Raw genomic sequence first — 18,126 nt, 5'->3', positions numbered from 1 at the left:
GTGTAAAATCCAAACCGAAGTGTCCACCCCTCCGTCACCCCCGCCAAAAGGCACGGTCCTACTGTCCCACGGCTCAAAAACCCAGCAAAAGCGCCAGGCGAGCTGTCGGGCCAACAATCATCCGAGGGCGCCTTCCAGGGATTTCACGGAATCCTGTTCCCGAAGCTTAGAGAACCTTCCAAAATTCCCTTCCCAAAGTCCCCGCCCTCCGCTTGTCACCGTAGTGCGTCAAAGGCCGTTAGTCGTCACAGGAGGGGAAAATGTACCTCGCGCGAGATTTGGCGACGGAATTTCGAAGTTAGGGAACAGCCGCGGCGCACGCGCACTGGCCTCACAACCTCGGGGCGGCACGCGGGTAGGTAGGCTAGAGCCCAGAGGAGGGGGAGCAGAGCGTGCTGGTGGCTCCCCGGGTCGCCGCGCAGTGTGGGGGTCTGCGGGTCGCTGGAAGTGCGGAGCACCGGGCCGGGCCTGGCCTCCCCGGCGCGCGTGTGACTGCGGCGGGCGCTCTCCTGCGCCTCCACGAGTTGGAGGAGTGCTGCCGGCGTGAGCCCCGGCGTCGGGACGTGAGCTCGTGCTCGCCTTTTCCTTTTAACGGTCGCCCCCCGCCCCCGCACACACTCCAGTCCCCTGAGAGTTGGTCTTCGCGCCTAGGAGCGCCCCTCCTCACCCGGCCCCTCCCACCGACCCCCGTTCCCGCTCGCTCCTGGTGGGTAGCCGGCTTCTTCCTTGGGGTCCCTGCTTGGGGGCGGAGAAGATGGCTGGCGGACGTCTGCTGTTGGGGGGCGACTTCCTGTCGCCGCCGCCGCTGCCCCCCCTCCCGCCGCCGCCGTTGCCGCCCCTCCCGCCGCCCCCGCCCGAGCCAGTGCTGGAGCAGTGGCGCTATAGCCACGAAAGTGACTGGCAGTGGGCTCTGCGGCGCAGCTTCATCTGTCGGCACCTGCACAGCTATCCCGGGGCTGCCCTGGACCAGCTCCTCGCGCTCTCCGCCGCCTGGACCAACCACGTTTTCCTGGGCTGCAGGTGAGGAAGGTGTGAGGGTCGGGTTAGGGACGGGGTAAGGGGTTCGATGATGGAGGTCGGGATAGAGACGGGGCCAGCATACGGACGAGGGGTTAGAGGCTAGAGATTTGGAGGTGCTGGAGGACACCAGAGGGTTCAGTGTTGGTTTGGGGAGATCAGCCAAGCGAGGTAGAGGATATGACATAACAGCCAGAAGAAGGGTGCGGGGATCACGGGAGCAGCTCCTCTAGGAGCAGGGATGGAGATAAAGCAGCACCTGTAAGAGGATTGTTGAGGGGTGGTCATTGTGGCGCTGGTTTTGGAGGGCGTGGGAAATGACGAATAGCAGAATCTTGGACCTGCGTAGGACCTTCCAAGGATGCGGTATCCGCAGAGATATTCGACAGTACGGGCTTCGAGGGTCTGCGCGGGCTGCGGGGGGGCGGGGGGAGGGGAGGGCGGTGGACGAGGGGAACCTTGCTGGTCTCCTCCTGACCACTCCCTCTTTGTATCCCCATTAAATAAAACAGCACCAGCCCCCGGGCGGCGGGGTTTTACTGTCTTCTCCTGGGGAGGCGGTTTGTATGAGGTCTCTCAGCTGCAGGGTCCGCCTCGCTTGTAGATTTGCGCATAATGTGCCTGGACGCAAACAAAGAGATGGATATATCTTACTCTAAAAATGGATTGCCCTCCTTTCACCTTAAATGTGATCTGGAGGATTAATATTTGGTCTCTGGGTGAGGTTTTAGGTGTGTTTGTCTGTGTGTCTGTGTGTCTGAGTTCGTTCCCTCCCCCTTCCCTAGATCCTGGTGCGCGTTCTGAACAGGCCTCTTTGAGAGCTCTTTGCATTCAATGGAGACTGCAGTATGGTTCCAACGCATTTTTTTAAACAGGCTACTTGGACTTCTGTCCAAGTAGCACCCCCAAATCAGTCCTAGACTAATCATTCCTTTGATAGACTGAGAGGCTTCTTTTTTTGGACACTCCTGCCTCACGGTGAATTTTTTATTAGGAAGGATGAAAAATTCTGGAAAATGATCAGATCAAATTCAGCCAATTCAGTTCTAGGAATGACCATAACAGATTCAGAAAAATAGAATTGTCTACTTCTACCTGTAATTGTTAAACATAGTATCCAGTGTATACTTTATTCTGCTTTAATCACCAAAGTTTATTTTTTCCTATATTCTCTAGGTTAGTATAATTTCTGCCTCCAGAGACAATGATTATTTCACTGGAGGAACTGGTTATAATTGGGGAAGCCTCAGTAATCAATTCAGATAAATCTAATTGACCTTCACTTAACAATATTGTTTTTGCAGTTAAAAAAGTATCCTTATCCTATAATCATACATCTCCGTGATATCACAGAAGGCCAAGGGAAATTTGAATCCTGAAAAAATTTTTACATGTGGGAGAATAACTATCTATTGTATCAATAATAAATCTTCTCACAAGAGTCTAAGCTCCTTTGGGGAAGAGGTTTTTGCTGTCTTGTTCACACCTTTATACTCAGGGCCCAGAAGAGTGTCTTCTACACAGTGGCCACTCAATAAATATGTGTGGGGTAACAGATGAATATAGCTTTATAATGTATAAAATATTTTAATTATTTATGTATTTCTCGTAATACGACAGCCTTGGGAATTAGGTGATATCTCATTTTTACATCTAAATCAATGGAGGTCAAGAAGTTAAGTGACTTTTCCAAGATCCTACAGTCGGGGCTAGAACTCAGGTCCTCTGAATGCTCTTTCCACTGAGACACCACTGCTATATTTGGGAAGGATGGACCAGGAGTGAAAGGAAGTAACTGACACAAGACACATCATTATTATCTCAGGATTTCATTCCAAGAACAACAGCCCTTTACATAAACTAGGGCATTAAGCAATACAAAGCAGGCCAAAGATAGTTGGTGTTAAAAGCTCAAGCATCCAGGACATTTTATGTGTATATGCACTCACCCAAGCACATCTGTGTGTAGAGTGTGTGTGTGTAACATGATGAATATACACACACATGCACACATTATTACATCATGTAACATTTTAGTTAAGTCAGCTCTGTCACTGCAAGAATTACCACATTATCAAATAGCTTTACTGAAGAATAATGTTTGCGTTATATCTGATAATAGTTACAGGAGAAAGGGAAAGGGCAATTAAGAATCTTGGAAGCTAGGGACCAAGTGCAGCTTTCCACCTTAGTCATACTTTATGTTAGCTGTCAGCTTCAGGTGGGTAGAGTCTATTTTCCAGTACTTCTTAAGGTTGATGTTGGCAGAGCTCATATTCTGGTCTGTTCTTCCGGGACAGAAAACTGTTCTCTCAAGGGAACTGCAGAATACATGGTGCAACAGCCCATTCTAAATTTAAATTGTTAATTCATTGTTCATCCCTTGACTTTTGGAACAGGTTGTAAATAGTAGCACTTTTTTTTCCCCAATGAAGGGCTTTCTGTGTTCTTTTTAGTGGGGGCTGAACTAACTCTTAGGTCAAGGATATCTTTGGAAACTCCTTGATCTTAAGACCAAGCCAGGGGGAGCTCAACATGTACAGGGAGGCAAACTGTTTCATTCCTTTTGGTAATAGTGGCGATTTGCATGTAACAAATGTAACAAGCTCGAATATCTCAGTTCTGTAACAGTGGTTCTCAAACTTAAGCATCAGAATCAACCATTAGGCTTGTTAAGCACAGATTGTGGAGCCCCACCGCAGGCTTTCTGATTCAGTAGGTCTGAGGTAGGACCCCTGAGTTTGCATTTCTAACAAGTTCCCTGGTGATACTGATGATTAGGAGATGCTGGTCCATTGATTATACCACAAGAACCACTGATTTATAGGATAAAATAAAGCAGTGTTTTCCAATCTGCTTTTTGATCATTTTTCCCTCATAGTCCCAGGCAACTAGGAAGCTCAAATAACTGAAGTTATTTCTCTTCACTATTTTGCTGTTTCATAAAAGTAAACAGCCTGTCAAAAGAATTTCTTCTGCTAGCAATTTCTAAGATATGTCTTGTGGCCAATGAAAGTTAGTGCGGGTGGGTGGGGGAGTGGGATAACGGGGTGATGGGCATTAAGGAGGGCAGGGCCCTTGATGTAATGAGCACTGGGTGTTATATGCAACTGATGAGTCACTAAACTCTACCTCTGAAACAAAAGTTAGTGCGGTCTTCTAATCAATTGCATCTGTAGCACTTACATAATTGTTCATATGGACGCCGGGGAATTGTACAAATTTTTTAAAGATTTTACTTATTTAATCATGAGCGACACACAGAGAGAGGCAGAGACATAGGCAGAGAGAGAATCAGGCTCCATGCAGGAAGCCCCATGTGGGACTCCATCCCAGGATTCCGGGATCAGGCCCTGGGCTGAAGGCAGAAGCTCAACCGCTGAGCCACCCAGGCGTCCCATGGAACTGTATTATTTTTACTTAAAAACTGTAGATAGTGTATCTATTTTTTAAAATGAAACCAGGTTTGCTGCCTTGATGGTCTCTTCCTTGTTGCTATGAGACTGGTTTTTGTAAGGTAGGTGCCAGTTGAGCTCATGTTGTGAAACTAACTTTGCACATAGGTAGTGTGCATCAGTCACCAGCTAAAGAAGTGTGAGTGAGAGCTTTCAAAAGATTTATCAATTATCTGGTTGTGTGTTATTCACTTATGATGTTAAGAATCTTACTGATAGTTTTAAATAAATTTATACTTGAAAATCTAGATTTGTTTAGTTTTCAGACCTCAGCATTTTTTTGGACCCAGTGGAGCAGTTTAATAATTTTTTTTAATTTTGGAAGCATTGCTAGATATTTGTTAAATTACAGGTGCCTTGTAGATCATAAGTATGTGCCTATCTTTTTTCAAGAATGTAAGATTCATGAAGTCACATGTCTTTGTCCATTATAAATCATCTTTATGTATGTCAGGCTTGGTGGGACAGTTGAATAGCATCCTGATTTCTAAAAGCTTGGTACATAATAAGCTATCTTTAAAAACCCTAAAGACCTGCTGAGGCTTTTTGATTTTGTTTTTTAAGCATTTATGATCAAATGGGTAAATTAGACTTAAATATATAATATGCATGCATCGTAAAATTACTGTATTAGATTTGCCTTAATGATAAATTGGATCATGGTCTGTCCATAAGGTAAAATACCGTGTAGCCATTAAAACTCATGTGGTAATGGCATAGAAAAAAACTTATACCATAAATTAAGAACAACTCCCCATCCTGCCAGATTGCAAATCAACATAGGTGATCTCATAGGAGTTTTTTGGGGGAGGTGGAATGGAAAGCATAGAACAAGGAATAAAAAGTAAACTCCAAAATTTTAATGAAGTTATCAGTGGTTGGGTTTCTAGGCGCTTTTCTTGGTGGGTTCTCTAAAATTTTTGGAGTAAAGATGTTACTTTTTTTAAAGACTTATTTGTTTATTTGAGAGAGATAGCAAGAGAGAATCTCAAGCAGACTCAGTGCAGAGCCCCCAAGGTGGGGCTCAATCTCACAACCCTGAGATCAGGACCTGAGCTGAAATCAAGAGCCAGGCACTTAACTGTCTGTGCCACTCAGGTGCCCCTCATAGTAGGTTTTTTTTTCCTCATAGTAGGTTTTATCTTTTTAAAAGATTTTATTTATTTACTTGACAGCACAAGCAGGGGGAGCAGGAGAGGGAGAAGCAAGTTCCCTGCTGAACAGGGAACCCAGTGCAGGGCTCAATCCCAGGACCCCAGGATCATGACCTGAGCTGAAGGCAGATGCTTAACCAACTGCACCACCCAGGTGCCCTATAGATTTTAAAGTAACACCTTTAGGAGAGCGTGGGTGGCGCAATTGGTTGAGCATCTGACTCTTGATTTTGGTCAGGTCCTGACCTCAGGGTCATGAGATCAAGCCCCGCATCAGGCTCCATGCTCAGCACAGAGTCTGCCTGGGATTTTCTTTCCCTCTCCCTCTGCTCCACCTGCTCGTGTTCTCGTTCTCTCTCTCTCTCTTTTTCAAATAGATAAATCTTTTTTTAACCCCACATGTAGAGGCTGCTTTTATTTTTATTTTTAAAAATATTTTATTTCTTTATTTCAAAGAGAGCAAGAGAGAGCATGAGTGGTGGGAGGGACAGAAAGAGAAGGAGAAGCAGACTGCCCACTGAGCAGGGAGCCTGATGCAGGGCTTGATCCTGGGACTCCAAGATCATGACCTGAACTGAAGGCAGATGCTTAACTGACTGAGCCACCCAGGTGTCCCCATTAAATAAATCTTTTAAAGATAAAATCTACAAAAAATATATAATGGAAAGCAGTAATAAAAGCTTTACTAGCTTGGCTTATATAAAATTTGTGGAACCACTTCTTTATTCTTGGATAGCTATTCTCTGAAGAATTTTAGAGGAGAGAATGAAATCCTAATGGTCTTATTAAAGATTCTAGATTAATATTTACATTGTTCTCTGAATAGTCAATAGTTAGGTACTATAGAGTCTTTTCTATTATTGTTTGAGCTGGTTGGGTTTCCTCAGTATTATGACTTCCTAATAAAGGACTGAGAAGCTGACTGTGTTCACAACCTACACAAAGGTTTATTTTTATAGCCCATGGGTGATGTTGAATTTTGTGGCAGATGTAATGAATAGGGAGGAGTAGGTAGGTATAATCATTACTGATACTGAAGAAACTGGAGAGAAAAGTGAATGGAATGAGCCCCAAATGCATCATTCATGCACACTTCTATGTATGATATACATGCCATTTACAGTTGTATGCCATATTTGGAATCAGGCTGGAATTGAAGTCTGGACAATTTTGACTGGAACTCAAGGTGAGTGGCTTGAGTGTAGTACCAATTCAAGCAGAAAAATTGGCATTACCAGGTTAAGATGCATAGACTTTTATTGTCATAATCTTTTGTTTTCATTCTATACCTTAGAAATTGGACTCCCAAATCTGAATGGAAGTGATATATAGAAAGTATAATGTTTTAGGTTTTACTTTTTTTTTTAAAGATTTTATTTATTCATTCATGAGAGTTACACAGAGAGGGAGAAACAGGCTCCAAGCAGGGAGCCCGACATGGGACCTGATCCCGGGTCTCCAGGATCACGCCCTGGGCCAAAGGCAGGTGCCAAACCGCTGAGCCACCCAGGGCTCCCCACCTTCTTTTTTTAAGGCTATACTTTCTGATGTTTAGATAAGAATAAATGAAAATAGGGGCACCTGGGTGGCTCAGCAGTTGAGCATCTATCTGCCTTCGGCTCAGGGCGTGATCCCGTGGTCTCCGGATCGAGTCCCACATCCGGCTCCCTGCATGGAACCTGTGTCTCTGCCTGCCTCTCTCTCTCTGTCTCTCGTGAATAAATAAATAAAATCTTAAAAAAAATAAATGAAAATAAAGCTATTCTTGGCATTTAAATGCTGATGTTAGCAGTAGCCGCAATATGAGCAGTTATCCGTGGGAAGTGCAGGTTACAACTGAGCTAGCTCATGCTAATCTAATCTGTCATTGAAGGCCACCATGTCTTGACTTCTCTGCTTTGCAAGGAAAGATGTCTGATGGGTATGGAACCAGTTGTGCCAAATGTGGAAAATGTTACCTTCCTTCAAGTTCAGAACCTATTCATGTAAAGGTGTGATAGTTTTTCACATTCAGAACATTCTTCCCAAATGCCACCAGTAGTCTCTTTTTTTTGGTCATAGGCCAGGAAAAGCTCTCAAGGTAGGAAGGGTGAGTAGGTCCCCATGATAACAAAAACTTCACTGGAGCTTGTATGTTTGTTTCTCTGCAGTTATATGATATTCTGTCAAGCAGCCAATCTACTTTATAAGGAGCCCTTTTAAAAATTATATGTTTCAGGATCACTGGGTGGCTCAGCAGTTTGGCGCCTGCGTTTGGCCCAGGGCGCGATCCTGGAGTCGCGGGATCAAGTCCCGCGTAGGGCTCCCAGCATGAAGCCTGCTTTTCCCTCCTCCTGTGTCTCTGCCTCTCTCTCTCTCTCTCTCTCTCTCTCTCTCGAATAAATAAATAAATCTTAAAAAAATTATATGTTTGGAGCACCTGGGTGAGTATCTACCTTCGGCTCAGGTCATGATCCTGGGATCTTGGGATCAAGTCCTGCATCAGGCTCCCTGCATGGAGCCTGTTTCTCCCTCTGCCTGTGTCTCTGCCTCTCTCTCTCTCTCTCTCTCTCGAATAAATAAATAGAATTTTAAAAAATGAAAATTATATGTTTTGAAGCTTTTTATTATGGAAAAAATCAAACACATAAAAGTAAAAGAGTTGGGATCCCTGGGTGGCGCAGCGGTTTGGCGCCTGCCTTTGGCCCAGGGCGTGATCCTGGAGACCCGGGATCGAATCCCACATCGGGCTTCTGGTGCATGGAGCCTGCTTCTCCCTCTGCCTATGTCTCTGCCTCTCTCTCTTTCTCTCTCTGTTACTATCATAAATAAATAAAAAAAATTAAAAAAAAGTAAAAGAGTTTATTGGACCTCCATGTACCCATCACTCAACTTCAGCAATATCAAGGTCTGTCATGCTGCCCTTCTCATTTCTTCTGTTGTGCCCCGTTTTTTTGTGGGAGATAGTCTGGAGTATAGTAAAGAAAATCTTGACACCATTCCTGACCTGCAAATACTTTAGTATGTATCTGTACTAGATAAGAATTTTTTAAAAAAATTTTTTGCTGGGGGGAGGGGCAGAGGGACAGGAAGAGAGAATCTTAAGCAAGCTCCACTGGGTATGGAGCCCTTTGCTGGGCTCCCATCTCACAACCCTGAGACCATGATCTGAGCCAAAATCAGGAGTCAGACGCTTAACCGACTGAACCACCCAGGTGCCCCACAGATAAGAATTTTTTAAATAAACATAGTCATAATAGGGGTGCTTGGGTGGCTCAGTTAGTTAAACGTCTGACTCTTAATCTCCGCTCAGAGCTCAGTTCTTGATCTCAGGGTCATGAGTTCAAGCCCCATGTTGGGCTCCATGTTAGCTATGGAGCCTACTTAAAAAATAAAGTCATAATTCCATTATTTCACTCAACAAAATTAACATTAATTTCTTAAAATCATCTAATGCCTAGTCCATGTTCAGTTTTCTCCATTTGTTTCATTTTTTAAAAGATTTTTTTTTATTCATGAGAGACACACAGAGGCAGAGACATAGGCACAGGGAGAAGCAGGCTCCATTCAGGGACCCTGATGTGGGACTCGATCCTGGGACTCCAGGATCACCTCCTGAGCCACCCAGGCGTCCCTCTCCATTTGTTTCAAAGTGTATTTTTTGAATTTTATTTTTACACAGGGGTTCCAACTTTAACAACCCCAAGATCAAGAGTCACATGCTCTACCAATGGAGCCAGCCAGGTGCCCCTTGTTTGTATTTATACAGTTGGTTTGTTTGATTCATGATCCAGACCAGGTCCATGCGTTGTATTTGGTTGATCTGTCTCCTTTAATCTGTAACCCCATTCCCCTATCCTTTTATTTTCATGCTGTCTATTTGATGAAGAAATTGGATTGTCACATAGTGTTCCCTTCATTGTAGATTTGGCTGGCTATGTTCTTATGGTGATGTTTAACATATTTCTGGGAGTAAAGGGCTTGATTAGATTCAGGTTCAATTATTTGAAAGACAGTACTTTATAGATAGTGCTTTGTGTTTCTTGTCATATCCTATAAGGGGACACATGTCTGCTTGTCTCATTTTTCAGTGATAGTAAGATTATAAAGTTCTCATCAACTTTTTAAATTGAAATTTCTATTGAGATAATTGTAGATTCACATGCAGTTGTAGGAAATAATACAAAGAGGTGCCCTGCACTCTACCCAGTTCCCCCAATGATAACATTTTGCAAAATGATTGTGTTATATCTTTTTTTTTAAATTTTTTAAAATTTTTTTATTTATGATAGTCACAGAGAGAGAGAGAGAGGCGCAGAGACAGAGGCAGAGGGAGAAGCAGGCTCCATGCACCGGGAGCCCGACGTGGGACTCGATCCCGGATCTCCAGGATCACGCCCTGGGCCAAAGGCAGGCGCCAAACCGCTGCGCCACCCAGGGATCCCTATTGTGTTATATCAAAACCAGGATAATGACATTGTTAACAATCCATTGATTTTATTCAGTCTCCCAGTTTTATTAGTATTTGTGTGTGTGTGAATTTAGTTGAATGTAATTACTTTATTTTAAAGATTTTATTCATGAGAGACAGAGAGAAAGAGGCAGAGGCGTAGCCAGAGGGAGAAGCAGGCTCCTTGCCAGGAGCCTGATGCGGGACTTGATCCCAGGACTCCAGGATCATGACCTAAAGCCAAAGGCTCAACCATAGAGCCACCCTGGTGTCCCTGAATGCAATTTATTACACAGTCAAGATATTGAACAGTTTCCAGTACTACAAGGAATCCCTCACACACCCTTTTTTATTTTTTTAAGATTTTATTTATTTATTTGAGAGAGAGAGAGAGCACAAGTGGAGGGAAAGGGAGAAGCAGACTTCCTGCTGAACAGGGAGCCTGACGTAGGGCTTCATCCCAGGACCCTGGGATCATGACCTGAGCCCAAGGCAGTCTCTTAACTGGCTGCACCACCTATGTGCCCCTACATGACCCTTTTATAACCATATCCATTTCCTTCCCACTCATACAATATTGTGTGTATCAATAGTTTATTCCTTTTTATTGCTGAGTAGTGTTCTGAGGTGTGTACATACCAGAGTTTAACCATTCACCTGTTAAAGGACTTCTTTTTTTTTTTTAAAGATTTTATTTATTTATTTGACAGAGAGAGTGAGCAAGCAAGCAGAGGCAGAGGAGAGAGAAGCAGGCTCCCCCCAGAGCAGGGAGCCTGATGCGGTGCTTGATCCCAGGACTCTGGGATCATGACCTGAGCCAAAGGCAGACGCTTAAGCAACTGAGCCACCCAGGCGCCCCTGTTAAAGGACTTCTGAGCTGATTGTAGTTTTGGGCTATTACAAATAAAACTGCAATGAACATTCCTGTGCAGGTTATCGTGTGAACATAAGTTTTGATTTCTCTGAGATAAATGGCCCAAAAAGTGCAGTTCTTACATCGTGTGGTGATTGCATGTTTAATTTATAAGACACTTCCACGTGAACTGGTACAGCCACTCTGGAAAACTGTGTGGAGGTTCATCAAAGAGTTAAAAAAACAGAACTGCCCTATGACCCAGCAATTGCATTACTGGGGATTTACCCCAAAGATACAGATGCAGTGAAAAACCGAGACACCTGCACCCCGCTGTTTATAGCAGCAATGTCCACAATAGCCAAACTGTGGAAGGAGCCTCGGTGTCCATTGAAAGATGAATGGATAAAGAAGATGTGGTTTATGTATACAATGGAATATTACTCAGCCATTTGAAATGACAAATACCCACCATTGGCTTTGACGTGGATAGACCTGGAGAGTATTATGCTGAGTGAAGTCAGTCAGTCAGAAAAGGACAAACATTATTATATGGTCTCATTCATTCAGGGAATATAAAAAATAGTGAAAGGGATCAAGGGGGAAAGAGAAAATGAGTTGGAAAAATCAGAGAGGTTGACAAAGCATGAGAGACTCCTAACTCAGGGAAACGAACAAGGGGTAGTGGAAGGGGAGGTGGGCTGTGGGATGGGGTGACTGGGTGATGGGCACTGAGGGGGCACTTGACGGGATGAGCACTGGGTGATATGCTATATGTTGGCAAATCGAACTCCAATAAAAAATATATATAAAAAAAGACACTTCCATGTTGTTATCCAGAGCAGCCATACCATTTTCTGTTTCCACCAGCAGTGTATGAATGGTCCAGTTTCTTTGTGTCCTTGCCAGCATTTGATGTAGTTACTCTTTTTTCCCTTAGCCATTCTAAGGGTGCATAGTGATACCTTGTTGTGGTTTTAAATTACATTTCTCTGGTAGTTAATGATGTTGGCCATCTTTTCATGTGCTAATTTGCATTATGTTTGTCCTCTTTGATTAAATGTTCTGTTCATCTTTTAATATATGTATTTTTTTACTGTTGCATTTTGAGAGACATTTATACTACTTGCTAGTTTTTGTTTTTGTTTTTTTGTCGGGTATATGGTTTGCAAATATCTCTCCCAGTCTGCAACTTGCCTTTTTGTCCTCTTCACAGGGGCTTTTGAGAGCAAAAGTTTTTAATTTTCATAAAGTCCATTTTATCCATTTTTCCTTTAATGGATCATGCTTTTGGTGTCAAGTATGAGAACTGTTGGCCTAGCCCTAGATCCTGAAGTTTTTTCTCCTGTGTTTTTTTTTTTATTTTTTTTTTATTTTTATTTTTTTAATTTTTTATTTATTTATGATAGTCACAGAGAGAGAGAGAGAGGCAGAGACACAGGCAGAGGGAGAAGCAGGCTCCATGCACCGGGAGCCCGATGTGGGATTCGATCCCGGGTCTCCAGGATCGCGCCCTGGGCCAAAGGCAGGCGCCAAACCGCTGCGCCTCCCAGGGATCCCTCAACTCTTAGTTCTGATGTACAATTTGTACAGGAACATGGCAGATAAATGCTTGCTTTCTTTAATATTACCTGTCTTTGGAATAATGACTTGATTCACTACTATCTTCCAAAAGTGACCAATAATGAGTTTGTAAGTATCAATACAAACCAATATTGTTAACATATTTGATGTGCCTGAATCTACTGCAGGTTATTATTCTTAGTGCTATTCAAGTTGGCTCACTTGGCCAGTAGGAGTGTTCAGATTGGCTTCTGAGTCCATTTGACACAACCCATGAGATCTTTCACAGCTTCCTTGTTTCCAGACACAAGAATATCTCCCAGATTTATCTTGTACATCTCCTGCCCCAGACTTGGAATCAGCCATTTCTCTAAGGACCCAGATTCCTTTTTGTGGGAAATGATAGAGACCACAGTTGGGATGTTAACAACCCAGCCACTCCTAACACTCTTAGTACTTTTGTAAATAAACAAATGTAATTGTTTGCATATAATATGCATATCTGATAGAGAAAAATAAATCTTGAGTTTATATGGATGCTTTTAATTCAAATTAAAGATAAGATCTTCACTTAAATTTATTTTATGTTTGTATGTCTTCTAATGACAGCATAATTACTCATTTGATAGGTAAGTATTATAGAGCAAATTCTTCTGTTTTATAGCCAAGATAACTCTGTTGATAAAGTCCTGTGGGAGCAATTACAAGATTCGCTCATTTAGAAGCTTTTTAAAAAACTGCATTCCTGAGGCAGCCGGGCGTCTCAGCGGTTTATCGCTGCAGCCTTCAGCCCAGGGCGTGATCCTGGAAACCCAGGATCAAGTCCCATGTCAGGCTCCCTACATGGAGCCTGCTTTCTCCCTCTGCCTGTGTCTCTGCCTCTCTGTCTCTGTCTCTCATGGATAAATAAATAAAATCTTTAAAAATAAATAAAAATAAAAACTGCATTCTTACCTGTTTTAACTATAGATTATATAATTTAAATAGGTACAGCCCACGCCTGATGGAAAAAATTCTCCAAATGGCTGAAGGTATTGATATTGGGGAGATGCCGTCATATGATCTGATGCTGTCCAAACCTTCCAAAGGCCAAAAACGTCACCTCTCAACATGTGATGGTGAGTATACTTGTTTTTGGAAGGTGGAATTTGAAGAGAAAACATGGTTTTTAAAAGAATGATATGAGTGTGATACATGATTTTAAATAACATTGGTAACATTGGATCTTACACAAATGTAAAAGAGTTCTAAATTTTAGTGCTGTACAGTTTTTTTTTTGAGGGTGCTAAATAGAATGGAAAACTAGGAATAGTGAAGTCACACTATAATGCTATCCTTGAAGTCCATGCCATGGAACCTCCCTCTAAATACAACAACCTTATACTCTGATCATTTGAACATCTAAGTAACTGAATCCTCTTGGATGCGTCCAAGATGGACCAGCTTTCTACTGAACAGCATTATAGGGAGGAAGCTCTAGTGTCTGGTGTGGCCTCAACAGAGTTCTTCCATAGCTTTAAATTCGATAGTCCCCACAAACCATTAGTTTCCAGCTGCTATTTGTTCTAGAAATAAAATATAGCAAACAACCCTTTTGTGCAGAATAGGTCAGAACTAAGATGTTGAAGTTGAAAACCTTTGGGATCTTTTGATTATTATTTTTTTAAACTTTTATTTGAGTTTTAGTCACAACCATGTAAAGGACTATGCAAAGTTACTCACCTCTGATACCAAAGAGAGAGGCTGTGTAAATGCCCCTGGCCATCATCTCTTTTGCATTAGAGCCATCTAGTCCATTTGCAGTTTTTACGAAGGGCGCTTTCCAGCACGGGTGGTATGAGATGATACTAGAACAACCTCTTACTCAGTACACTTCACCTGTGCTTTAACTCATTACATACAGAAGCGTCTGCCAGTCACATGTGGTGGTGACCTGCATCCTTGATTTAGTGGCATGTTTTTTGTCGAGTTTCTTCCCTTACGTGTGGGACAGGGAACATCCTTCTTATGCTGGAATCCTACATTGATATTTGAGTCCCTTCACCTAATGACTTGAAGTTTTTGTGATGGGAAGTATCTTGTACCAACAGTGCAACTTGCAAATAATATGGTTGGTACTGTTTTCCTGTTTGCTTCTTTTTAAATATTCCCTTTTTAATGAATTGTAAATTTCACTCATTCTATAGGTCAAAATCCTCCTAAAAAGCAAGCCGGTTCCAAATTCCATGCGAGACCTCGTTTTGAGCCTGTACATTTTGTAGCTAGTAGTTCAAAAGATGAAAGACAGGAAGATCCTTATGGCCCTCAGACAAAAGAGGTAAATGAACAAACACATTTTGCCAGCATGCCAAGAGACATCTACCAAGATTATACTCAAGACTCTTTCAGTATACAAGATGGGAATTCTCAGTATTGTGATTCATCAGGATTTATTTTCACAAAAGACCAGCCTGTAACAGCCAACATGTATTTTGACAGTGGGAACCCTGCCCCAAGCAGCACATCACAGCAGGCAAACTCTCAGTCAGCTCCTGAGCCTTCACCATCACAGACATTTCCTGAGTCAGTGGTAGCTGAGAAGCAGTATTTTATTGAAAAATTAACAGCAACTATCTGGAAGAATCTTTCTAATCCAGAGATGACTTCTGGATCTGATAAGATTAATTATACATATATGTTAACTCGGTGTATTCAGGCATGTAAAACAAACCCTGAGTATATATATGCTCCTTTAAAAGAAATCCCTCCTGCTGACATCCCCAAAAATAAAAAACTTCTAACAGATGGTTACGCGTGTGAAGTTAGATGCCAAAATATCTACTTAACCACAGGTTATGCTGGCAGCAAGAATGGGTCCAGGGATCGAGCTACTGAGCTAGCTGTAAAACTCTTGCAGAAACGTATTGAAGTTAGAGTTGTCCGACGGAAATTCAAGCACACAATCGGAGAGGACCTTGTGGTGTGTCAGATTGGCATGCCTGCATATGAATTTCCTCCAGCTCTGAAACCACCAGAAGAGCTGGTGGTGCTGGCTAAAGATGCTTCTGGGCAGCCAATTTTTAATGCTTCTGCCAAACACTGGACCAATTTTGTCCTGACCGAAAACGCAAATGACGCAATTGGTATCCTTAACAATTCTGCCTCATACAACAAAATGTCAGTTGAATACAAATATGAGATGATGCCAAATCGCACATGGCGTTGCCGAGTGTTCCTGCAAGATCACTGCTTAGCTGAAGGTTATGGAACCAAAAAAACAAGTAAACACGCAGCTGCTGATGAGGCGTTGAAAATCCTTCAAAAAACACAACCTACTTACCCTTCTGTCAAAAGCTCACAATGCCAAACAGGCTCTTCACCCAGGGGATCCGGAAAGAAGAAAGATATAAAGGATCTCGTTGTTTATGAGAATTCTTCAAATCCAGTGTGCACGCTGAATGACACAGCTCAGTTTAACCGAATGACAGTTGAGTATGTCTATGAAAGAATGACAGGCCTCCGATGGAAATGCAAGGTGATTCTAGAAAGTGAAGTAATCGCAGAAGCAGTCGGAGTGAAGAAAACAGTCAAGTATGAAGCTGCTGGGGAGGCTGTGAAAACCCTCAAAAAGACCCAGCCCACTGTCATTAACAATTTGAAGAAAGGAGCTATCGAAGATGTAATTTCCAGAAATGAAATTCAGGGCCGCTCAGCAGAGGAAGCTTACAAACAACAGATCAAAGAAGATAACATAGGAAATCAGCTGCTGAGAAAGATGGGCTGGACGGGTGGTGGTTTAGGTAAATCTGGTGAGGGCATTCGGGAGCCAATCTCTGTCAAAGAGCAGCATAAGCGGGAGGGGCTTGGTCTCGATGTAGAGAGGGTAAATAAAATCGCCAAGAGAGATATTGAACAGATCATCAGAAACTATGCCCGCTCAGAGAGCCACACGGATTTGACTTTCTCTACAGAGCTGACTAATGATGAGCGGAAGCAGATACACCAGATTGCCCAGAAGTATGGTCTTAAGAGTAAGTCGCATGGGGTAGGCCACGATAGGTACCTGGTGGTAGGTAGAAAAAGACGGAAGGAAGACCTACTAGATCAGCTCAAACAGGAAGGCCAAGTGGGGCATTATGAGCTTGTGATGCCTCAGGCAAATTGAGCTCTTACTGATTTATTTTGTAAATGCCCAATGAGGCAGATTTATGAATTAAAGAAATGCCACATGTCCTGGTTGCAGAGTATATTCATTCTTAAGATGTTTCACCTTGTTCATTTCATATAGTGCTTTATTAGATATTGGAACCTGAAGAATTCTGTCCACTTGTATTAGCTTAATCCAGCAGATGAAATTGTGCAGTTACTGTTTGTGTCTTTGATATTGCTGTGTCCCTCAGATTTTAGTAGTTTGTACAAAGGAAGAACACATATCCAAATGGAATTTCACCCTAAGGAAGAAATTCCCATTTTAAAGGGCATAGAGCACAGCCATCTGCAACAATATGTAAAGTTGATATTGACTACGATAAAACTACAGTCTTAATTCCAGACTTACTGAAAATGTCAGATCATTTTGTATTACTATTTTCATCTTTGTGTGAAGCCAGTTAAAGAATGTTTAACAGTAAGTTGTGCTGTATGTGTAAATTGTCCTTACCGACTAAATGATGTAAAACTTTCTTAAAGTAATTTTAGTGTTCATTTATTTATAACTTCTATCATGTGGTTTCCAGAATATTGGAAGTGATTTACTGTTATCTTGTGATATATGAATTTTAACAAATTCTAGTCTTCATGCTGAGAGAGCACTACTTGAGAGAGCAGTTGAAAAGTTTCAAAAACTTTGATTCAATCTGAAGAAAGGAAGCTGGAGCTGTTTGTTCTTGGTGCCTTGCAGAGAGACTCACAGCAACTCTCCGTTATAGCTTTCACGTGGTGTGGATGTACAGCACATCCAGGGTGGCCACAGCTGTGGCAGAGCTTGGTAAAAGACTGAAGACACATTGGTGCTTTGATGAAAAAGGTCAGTTGGCTGGTCCCTCTCTCAAAAAGCTTATTAAGCCCCAAAAGCCAACTTTGAAACATATTTAAAACTGCTATTTTCGCTTATTTCTGGAATGTAAAAAAAAATGTATAAAAAGAATTAGTGTATGCTTCCTGAATAAAAAGGAGCTGACGTTGATCAAAATGGCAGTGTGCTTATTTCTGGGCAGCAGCTTAGTAGCGACACTTTGGGTCTTGGGAGAGGGGAAGTGGTGTTTGCACAAAATATTTCAACACCAGAGCACATGTGGAGGCACATAATGACTTAGGAGATCCGAACAGCTAATCAGTCACCCATCACGTTTTCCCTCTAGACCAACATGCTGGCTGCAGCCAAATCTCAGGCTGTGTACTTGTACATGATTTTGGTTTTGTTTCTCAGATAGATCAAGGATTAGTATTTAGAGGTGAATATTAATATCGATAGTTAAATGCTAGAACAATTAGGTTGTTTACAGTGTCTGAAAACATTTAGTACCATACTTGGCATGTAATTGGCCCACAATAAACAGGAATTTCCTTTCCCCTCTCTTTTATATTTTGCATCAAGAAGCTGCCCGTTGTAGTTAAATTAGTATCTTAAAAATATAAAGGGAATGGCTTTTGTACCTGGATCTCTAAGTTTTAGTC

General features: G+C 42.4%; 1 protein-coding gene across 1 annotated transcript; it reads left to right on the top strand.

The window, feature by feature from the left end:
* Window positions 1-350: 350 nt before the first annotated feature.
* Window positions 351-17,635, top strand: NKRF (NFKB repressing factor). Its single transcript, XM_055339150.1, has 3 exons — window positions 351-1,020; window positions 13,459-13,589; window positions 14,658-17,635. The coding sequence occupies exons 1-3, from the start codon at window positions 755-757 to the stop codon at window positions 16,613-16,615; spliced, it is 2,355 nt and encodes a 784-aa protein (XP_055195125.1). The 5' UTR covers window positions 351-754; the 3' UTR covers window positions 16,616-17,635.
* The last annotated feature ends 491 nt before the right edge of the window (window positions 17,636-18,126 follow it).

This window comes from Nyctereutes procyonoides, unplaced genomic scaffold (assembly GCF_905146905.1).
Source record: "Nyctereutes procyonoides isolate TBG_1078 unplaced genomic scaffold, NYPRO_anot_genome, whole genome shotgun sequence".
NCBI classification, from domain to species: Eukaryota; Metazoa; Chordata; class Mammalia; order Carnivora; family Canidae; genus Nyctereutes; species Nyctereutes procyonoides.
The sequence above is the reverse complement of the archived record's forward strand: the minus strand, read 5'-3'. Positions and strand labels throughout refer to the sequence as shown.

Coding starts and splice junctions, on each gene's coding strand:
- NKRF (XM_055339150.1), top strand. CDS start 755: ATGGCTGGCGGACGTCTGCTGTTGGGGGGCGACTTCCTGTCGCCGCCG. Junction 1,021..13,458: donor CACGTTTTCCTGGGCTGCAG/GTGAGGAAGGTG, acceptor TAATTTAAATAG/GTACAGCCCACGCCTGATGG. Junction 13,590..14,657: donor TCACCTCTCAACATGTGATG/GTGAGTATACTT, acceptor CTCATTCTATAG/GTCAAAATCCTCCTAAAAAG.